Source organism: Microtus ochrogaster, unplaced genomic scaffold (assembly GCF_000317375.1).
Source record: "Microtus ochrogaster isolate Prairie Vole_2 unplaced genomic scaffold, MicOch1.0 UNK130, whole genome shotgun sequence".
NCBI classification, from domain to species: Eukaryota; Metazoa; Chordata; class Mammalia; order Rodentia; family Cricetidae; genus Microtus; species Microtus ochrogaster.
The window spans coordinates 107,180-117,015 of NW_004949228.1; the positions used below are offsets into that span (position 1 = coordinate 107,180).

General features: G+C 37.3%; 1 protein-coding gene across 1 annotated transcript in view; it reads left to right on the plus strand.

Annotated features, from left to right (window-relative positions):
• LOC101989844 (vomeronasal type-2 receptor 116-like) overlaps positions 1-4,283 on the plus strand; it is an 11,199-nt gene extending 6,916 nt beyond the window's left edge. The window contains 2 exon segments of the mRNA XM_013355437.2: positions 939-957; positions 3,376-4,283. Of these exon segments, the coding sequence (XP_013210891.1) occupies positions 939-957; positions 3,376-4,283 (927 nt within the window).
• The last annotated feature ends 5,553 nt before the right edge of the window (positions 4,284-9,836 follow it).

Here is a 9,836-nt window from a genome sequence, read left to right on the forward strand (position 1 = left end):
GAAGAAATAAAATATATTACTTTTCAAAGTTAATTTTTATAGGACTATGATTATTAACAAACTCATTTTTAAAAACTTGTTATACCATTATAGTGGCATTTCAATTGTATTTTAATAAATAAAGACTGTCTGAAGATCTAAGAGTAAAACAGTCCCACCAGTCAGCCTTATAGACCACATTATGGTAACATTCACCTTTAATCCCAGTGGCATGCATGTTTAATCCCAGTCACTACCCTAGCTGATATAGAAATCAGGGGGTGCATACCTTTAATCCCAGTGGTATATGCCTTTAGTCATAGCCTTAGAGAGGTAGATGGACAGTTCTCAGACATGGTCTGTTAGTTTTATGTATTTCACATTTGTTTTATTTTTGTATATTGTATACAAATTTTGAATATTGATACCAATTTTGTATATTGATACAAATTTGAGGTTACTTTTGTTAAAGCATATTATCCATTTTGAATCTTGTTCAAGGTATTGTACCTACACAGCTCATTTAACAATGTAATGCTAATTTCTAGTCCTTGAAAATTAGTATTATCAACAGTTTAGGAAAATAGAGCAGAACAATCTATTCCAAAGAACATAATGGATATTGAAGAAACTCCACATGGAGTTTACTTTCCTTGTTGCAAAAGTAAGTCACTGATAGAAAGTAAATTAGCTATAAGCCTTTGGACTCACCAGGATAAGCTACATACTAAATATTTTTTTCTCAATATGTCAAATGAAAATGGACTCGATATTGTGTATATATTTCTTCCCTGTATATATTATATATAGTCATTGTACTTGTTGTATATAGTTTTTATATTAATTATAGCCTTTTATTAGTTTTTTGACAAAAAAGGGAAATGTAGAGGCATTTCAATTATACTTTAATAAATAAAGACTGTCTGAAGATATGAGGGTAAAACTGTTTTAATTTTCAGTGTTATAGAAGAGATTATGGTAAGAAAAAAAACCTGTAATCCCAGTAGCCACCCTGGTTAATATAGAAATTGGGTTTTACATGCCTTTATCCCAGCGTTGCATGCTTTTAATCCCAAGCCTAGATTGAAACATAAAATGGGGTGGGAAGATAGCTCTCAGACACAGTCTCTTTCTGAGATTGCCATTTCAGACTGAGGTCAAGGTAAGAGCCAGTGACTGGGTGTTTTGCTTTTCAGATCTTCAGGTTGAACCCCAATTTCTGACCCAGAGTTTTTACTAATCATGCTTCATACCATGACATACATCTTTGATTCCTTGAAAGTCTGTATTAGCTGGACTTTTCTCGAAGAAACAGTTTTGACAGTCAGACAACATAGTGACCAAATTCTACACAGGTGTGGAATGTTCTATAGATGTCTGTTAAGTCCATTTGATTAATAACATCTGTTAGTTTTCTTATTTTATGTTAAGTTTCTATCTGGTTGTCCTGTGCATTGGTGAGAGAGGAGTGCTGAAATTTCCTGCTATTAGTGTGTATGGTTTGATATGTGATTTGAGTTCTAGTAATGCTTCTTTTACATATTTAGGTGCTTTTTTATTAGGGGCATAGATATTCAGGATTGAGACTTCATCTTGATGAATTTTTCCTGTTATGAGCATAAAGTGCCCTTCTGCATCTCTTCTGACTGATTTTAGTTTGAAATAAATTTTGTTAGATATTTGGATAGCCACACGCACTTGTTTCCTAGGTCTGTTTGATTGGAAAATCTTTTCCCAACCCTATACTCTGAAATAGTGTTTGTCTTTGAGGTTGAGGTGTGTTTCTTGTAAACAGCAGAATGTTGGGTCCTGTTTTCATTACCATTCTCTTAACCTGTGCCTTTTTACTGGTGAATCGAATCCATGTCTATTAAACGATATTAATGACCAGTGGTTGTTAACTCCAATTATTTTTTTTTTGGTGGTAGTGTTTGTGTGTTTCCCTTCTTTCAGTTGTGTTGGTGGAGGGTTGTCAGATGTCTATGCTATTGTGGGTGTTCTTAGCTTCCTTGGGTTGTGTTTTTCCTTCTAGTACTTTCTGTAAGGCTGGGTTTGTGTATACATATTGTTTAAATCTGTTTTTGTCCTGGAATATCTTGTTTTCTCCATCGATGGTGAAAGAAAGCTTTGTGGGGTATAGTAGCCTGTGCTTGCATCCATGGTCTGTTAGGGTCTGCAGCACATCTATCCAAGACCTTCTGGCTTTCATGGTTTCCTTTGAGAAGTCGGATATAATTCTGATAGGTTTACCTATTTATGTTACTTGACCTTCTTCCTTTGCAGCTCTTAATATTCTTTCTTTATTCAGTATGTTTTGTGTTTTGATTATTTTATGGCAAGGGGATTTTTTTGATCCAGTATATTTGGTGATCTCTAAGCTTCTTGTACTTTCATAGGGAAGGCCATTCACAGTGAGACCATTTACTTCCCATTGCCTATGGATCAAAGACCTAGAATACTCAACTCCCTCTCCAGCACCATGTCTTCTTCCATGTTTGCATGTCCCAGGATGATAATAATGGAATTAGCCTCCAAACTATAAGACATCCAATTAAATGTTATTGAAGTCCAGTGAGCAAAAAAGGTGTTTTATGACTGTCCGAATTAACGTGTTCAATCAAAATTAAATTATTTCTCCTATCAGGGGGTTCTGCTTTTACCTTTATAAACTGCTATTTTCATACTGGCCACACCTGTCTCCCCTAACCAGAGACAGTGCTATGTCCTCCTTGACCACAACCCCTTTCCTCCTCTCTTTTTGACTTACTCCTATTCATTCTCTATCTCCTGTCTTTGATTCTTTCCCCCTGCCCATTGTCCTCTTGGACAAATCAATCTCCTTTTAGTTGACAACTTGATCTGAGTATTTTGTTCCCTACAGATTCTGTTTCCTGTTTCGTATATGTCAGTGTGTTCAGGCTGGTGAATTTATATTAGAAAATGTATCAAATAACTTGTCATATAAAAGACATGATCTCCATCTATTTCAGGAAAACCATTCATAAAACAGAAAGACATCAAAAATCTCTGTAACCATGGGTTCTGAGATATTAAAATACACTCTGTGCAATACAGTGATTAATCATTTTAATCTCTGTAAACTCACTAGTTTCAGTCAATTCATCATAGCATTTAGAAAGTACTGAAAATATCTGTCTTTTCTGATAATATAAAATGGTATCATGAACACATAGTTAAATAGACAACATATTATTTTATTTCACTTCCCATAAATATAATGAATATTCTGAAATGAAAGTATTGCTATGCAGCAGGGTCTCTCAAATACATCATCAGCAAAGATGTAGATATCGCAATGTTTACTCAACACACTGAATCGAAATATTCTGTCAATCAATGGCAGAAGTTGTACTAATCATGTTTTTCTGTCTCCAGAAGATGTGGATAAATGTGTGATGTGTCCAGAGGACCAGTATGCTAACAGAGAACAGAACCAATGTATTCCAAAAGCTGTGGTCTTTCTGAACTACAAAGACACCTTAGGGATGGTTCTTACCTTAATGGCCTTGTTCTTCTCTGCATTCACAACTGTGGTTCTTGGGGTTTTTGTGAAGTACCATGACACTCCCATTGTGAAGGCCAACAACCAGAATCTCAGCTACATCTTGCTAATTTCACTCATCTTCTGTTTTCTGTGTCCCTTGCTTTTCATTGGGCATCCCAACTCAGCTACCTGTGTTCTGCAACAAATCACATTTGGAGTTGTATTTACTCTGGCTGTTTCCACTGTGTTGGCCAAAACAGTGACTGTCCTGCTTGCTTTCAAAGTCACAGTTCCTGGAACAAGGATGAGGTATTTTCTGGTTTCTGGTGTTCCCAACTACATCATTGCCATCTGTACGCTCATCCAAATCATTCTCTGTACAATCTGGCTGCAATTTTCTCCTCCTTTTATTGACAAAGATGTGCACTCTGAGCATGGGCAGATCATCATTGTGTGCAACAAGGGCTCAGTTACTGCATTCTACTGTGTCCTGGGATACCATGGCTCCCTTGCATTAGGGAGCTTCATTGTTGCATTCTTGGCCAGGAATCTCCCTGACACATTCAATGAAGCCAAGTTACTTACTTTCAGCATGCTGTTGTTTTGCAGTGTCTGGATCACCTTTCTCCCTGTCTACCATAGCACCAAGGGCAAGATAATGGTGGTTGTGGAGGTCTTGTCCATCTTGGCTTCCAGTGCAGGCCTACTGGGATGCATTTTTATCCCCAAGTGCTACATAATTTTGTTAAGACCAGAGAGAAATTCACTTCAAAAGTTAAGGGAGAAAACATCTTCCTGAACACACATTTCATAAATTGTATTTCCGGAACATGAACCGGCCCCGACCCCGGGGGAAGGCTCCTCGGCCACGGCCACGGCTCATCCACTTGTCACTGCCTTCACCTTCCCGGTCATCATGCAAGTAATACTTCTTGCTTTTGGGTGTGTACTCTGGATCCCATTCCTCTTCCCGGTTTCTCTTTTGAAAATCATTGTTGCTGTTGTTGTTATTGTTACCGGAATATTTTCCTCTGCCCCAACCTCTCCCTCTTGCTCGAAATTTAAAGGTTCCCTGTGCTCTGCCGCCTCTTTCATTTGGACCCACGAAGTCTTTGGTCCCCAGTCTGGATTTGTCAAAGCCTGTGGTGCTCTCCTCCCTCTCCTCTGCTTCCTCGGGGTACTCCTCTGCTTTGTAGGAGTGAGACGACTGGGAAGAGGAAGAGGAGGACCTAGACCGGTTTCTTGCTCTGCGGTGCTTCTTCTGCTTCTTTGATCCTTTGTGAGTTTTCTCTGTTTTCTCAGCTGATCTTTCTCTTGAGTGGCTAGAGTCTCGGGAATCCACCGACTCTCTTGATTTACCTCGCTTAAGATCTCTCTCCTTATGTTTTTTACGACGCTCAATATCAAGGCAAAGATCAACAGGATCATCTTTGTATTTGCCTTCAGCCTGCTTATAGCCAGGTTCCCGGGGACTTTTCATTTCCTCGTGAGTCAAACCATGTATCTGACAACTACAGTATTGGCACAGAACCACCTAATACAATACAGTGCAAACTGTATGAATAGCTAATGATTCTCATCATTTCTTCTAATGAGGAGGCGCAGCAGTGTCATATACACTACTTTTCTGTACATTGTCATCCATAATCATCCACACAGTCACTTTCTTTATCAGATCCATTTCTTGAACATTGACACATAGGAGATATTTTCCTATATTTCACAATTGCACAGTAAGATTTGACATAAACTCCCAGCAATACTATTGATATCTGAGTGAATGTGGGACTTTAAATGCAAATGAAAACAGAGAAATCTTATAGTAGAATAAAAATTCTTTCAGATGGTGGAACAAATTTTCCCTCTCTTATGGAAATAAAAGAGAATCCTGTTTTATCCTGGGAGTAACAAGAGTAGAATTTAGGAGAGAGATAGAAATGTTTTAATAAAGAGATATAAAGAATATTGAGAAAGATGAAAAGGTGTCCCAGAATTTAATGTCATGTGTGTTTTCTTCAAGGATATGAGTTCACTATCCATTCTCCGAAACTTGCAGTTGACACTTTCCTATAACAATAGCTCCAATGAAAGGGTTGCACTCTTCTTGTTTTCAAGGACATGTACATTCAGATATGCACATAATAATACACTCAAAAAGCACAATATAACTAATTGAAATTAAATTGTTTTTAAATTTATGAATCTCTTATTTGCAGATAATTTAATAACAATGAAAATTAAATTTTAATTTTAAATTACCTGAATTTAAATATGGTACAATTAAACAATACATGCTTATATCATACATGATACAGTAAAGAACAATATATAAAATATCTACACAATTATTTTCCATTGATTACATTATGTTAATAGAGACTTTTATGAAATATATTTCTCACTTATTGTTTTGAATAGGAAAATATAAAACTATATATTCTGTATATTAGATTCAATATACTGAATTCATAACTATACTATTTTTACTTTTTAAAACACAGAAGAAAAAATAAAAGATATCTATCTATATTTATCTAGATATATGTAGACATGTAGATAGATATCTTTCCGTGGTAAATATTAGACTTTGAAGGCATAAGTCACAAACAATGCCACAGCAGTTTGGAATTATGATTAATAGGGTAGTATTTATTTAAAGGGGGAAAAACTTACAGATCACCGTCAGCCCTCTGCGCAACCAGGAAGGGAGTCTAGTCGCCAGCGGAGGAGGAAGTGAAAAGAGAGAGAGAAGGAAGTGGCCACTTTTTTAAAGGGAGAGAGACCACGCCCCAATGGGCTGGTATCTCAGCGGCTATAGGCTGGAGGAGCGGAAGGACCTCCCGCAACAAGACTTTGACAAACTTAAATCATGAAACCGAAATGCTTTAACAGTAGTTCCCAGAAGATGCTAAGTTAGTGTGATGACCACTTGATTTTGTCTGTTACATGAGTTTATTTTCTCTTTTTGCTGTCTTCCTGTAATATTTGGGCATAGAGACACAGTCCACAGATTTTCCTATAATGTTCATTGTTAGCTTTACATAATACAACTCATTCTTCTTCCCTCCCTATTGTGAGTATAGATTGTATTAAAAGATGATGTTCATCTTAAAATTGAATTTTACAAAACAATGAAATGGAACACTGGTTTTATTTTTTTTTCCTTCGTCAAAAATATTTTTCCACATAATATCCCTTGGTTAGGGTTTCTCCTGCCTTTATTTCTTTATTCTTTTATAATACTTTCCATAACCCCTTTGTGTTATCTTATCCACCCCTTTCTATCTCTCATTGAAAAACAGTTTCTACAGGAAAGAAATAAAAAAAAATATACTAAGATTAAGAAAAGCTAAATGCATTATGTTAGGTCAAAATGAGGAAACATAAAGAAAAGATCCAAAAAAATAGATGGGAATCCGACCAATTGGATTGCACACTCAAGAATTACATAAAATTTAACCTGAGTGGGGCCTTAGTGGTGCACACCTTTAATACTAGCACTCAAGGGTCAGAGACAGGTAAATCACTGTGAGTTTGAGGCCAGCCTGGTCTACAAGAACTAGTACCAGGACAGAGCTAGGGACACAGGGAAATGCTGACTCAATAAACCAAAAAAAAAATTAACCTGAAACTTATAATATATATGCAAAGTATATATATGTTAAAATGTGGGAATTGTTATATATATGTACATTATATATGTGTGCGTGTATGTATTGCATAATAGATATAATATGACAAACCAAACAATTAGAGAGAAGGAGAAATTCTGACACAACATTATAAGACAAGGACATCTGAAAATGAGGCTTAGTGAATTATCTGTTCACATCTACTTCTGGGCAGGCAAATTTCCCTATTGAGACTCTTTGGAGGAAAGGCAATTATCATTAGTCAGTGATTATAAATTGGATATTGCTTCAGTAATAGGGCTAAAGCTTCTGTTTACTTCTACTTTCAGGTCTGGGACCCCAACTGGGAAACACACCTGTAAGAACTGTGCCTGTTACCTCAGGTTCTGTAATTTCTTTTGTGTTTAAAGACCTTATTCTTTGGTATCCTCCATCCACCTTGGATTTTATACTCTGTACATAATCTTCCATACTATATTCAGAGGCTTGCAGGGAGATATGTGAAGGAAAGAACTCTTTTAAACTTTAAAGGGGAAATGAAAAATCCCTTAAAAATGGAGGAAAATACAAACAAAAAAATCAATAAATCACACACCTAAAAATAAGAAAACCAAGAAGAAAACAAACAGTAGAAACAAGCAGCTCAAACAGTTCAAGACTTAAAGACTGAAATACAGGCAATAAAGAAAACACAACTAGAGGGAATTCTGGATATGGGAAATTTGGGTAATGAACAGCAACAACAGAAGCAAGCTTAGCCAACAGAATACATGAGATGGAAGAGATAATCTCAGGTGTTGAAAATATATTAGAAAAAAATAGAATCAATTCTTAATACAAAGCATCCAGGTAATATGGGACACCATGAAAAGATCAAGCATAACAATAATAGAAATAGAAGATTGAGAGCGCCAGCTCAAAGGCACAGACACCATATTAAACAAAATCAAAGAAGAAAACTTTCCCAACCTGAAGTAAAATATTCCTATGCAGGTACAAGAAACTTGCAGAACACCAATAGACTCAACATAAAAAATACCCTTGTCATGAAATAATCAAAGCACAAAATATACCAAACAAAGAAAGAATATTAAGAGCTGCAAAGGAAAAAAAATCAAGTAACATATAAACTCAGACCTGAATTCTCAATGGAAAACATAAAAGCCTGAAGATCCTATGGTTTTATAGGCTACTTATGGATGATTAGGGGCACTGATAATCTTTTGGGAACCCAAAGAAAAAATATGATTATGGTCAAGTCCTTACTGGAGTATGTTGTGAGGCTGGATCATATCAACCAGCAGTTGTGAAGCTGTTCTGGATGTTGAACTCAGAGGAAACTGCAACAAATGTACTCTGAAATGTTGGATTATCTGGTTCATGTGTTCCCACAGGAGATTTTTCAGAGGGTCTTTTTCAATCAAACCATATTTTTCTTAATCCGAGAATAAATCCATGGCTGATTAAACCTTAACTTTTTATCCAACACTGAATCCACAGACTCTTGTTTCCTATAGAAAGAAAAGCAAAACCTCTTCTCCAAAGTAACATATGTTTTGACTTAAATTTTGAAGTTAAGGCACTTTCATCAAACCTTATTTTTCTTAATGCAGAATGAATACACAGCCTTTCACTTTTTTGGAAGCAAAAGCAAAACCTCTTCAAAGTAGCACATCACTTTTTTTTATTAAAAATTTCCGCCTCCTCCCCACCTCCCATTTCCCTCCCACTCCCCCACAACCCTCTTCCCCTCCCTCTCCAGTCCAAAGAGCAGTCACAGTTCCCTGCCCTGTGGGAAGTCCAAGGTCCTCCCCCCCTCCATCCAGGTCTAGGAAGGTGCACATCGAAACAGGCTAGGCTCCCACAAAGCCAGTACATGCAGTAGGATAAAAACCCAGTGCTGTTGTCCTTGGCTTTTCAGTCAGCCCTCATTGTCCGCCACGTTCAGAGATTCCAGTTTGATCACATGCTCTATCAGTCCCAGTCCAGCTGACTTTGATGAGCTCCCAATAGATCAGCCCCACCGTCTAAGTGGGTGGGCTCACCCCTCACGGTCCTGACTTCCTTGCTCATGTTCTCCCTCCTGCTGCTCCTCATTTGGACCTTGGGAGCTCAGTCTGGTGCTCCAATGTGGGTCTCTGTCTCTTATTTCATCCATCACCAGATGAAGGGGGAAAAAAAGAAATGAGAAAAAAAATAATAAAACAATAAAGTAGCACATCATTTGACTTAAATTTTAAAGTCAAGGCATTTTCAAAATATATACGTTGGATTAATCCAGCAGCATTTATAATCAAATGTTTTTTAGCAGCTGTTGCCTCTTTCTCAATTCAAAGACTACACAATAATGTACTGATTCCAGATTCTCTGTGTATTTTCCATCATTACATAGAAGCTAAGTCAGATAAGATGGGAGCTGAGAGTACTAGTTTTTTTTTCCTGAACCCAGGTGGCTAGGTTTGTGTTCCAATTCCTAGAAATAGAATGCCAATCCCTGCTCTGGCTTGGGATGGAGGCAAGTGTAGTAATATGAGTGGCAGAGATGTGTCCCCAGCACCCCGGCCGCACCCCGGCTGCCTGGCTAGCTTATGCCCCGAAATAATTACATGGACACTGTATTCGTTTAAGCACTGCTTGGCCCATTTCTATCTAGCCTCTTCTAGGCTAACTCTCGCACCTGGACTAGCCCATCTCTAATAATCTGCTGTAGCCCACAAGGT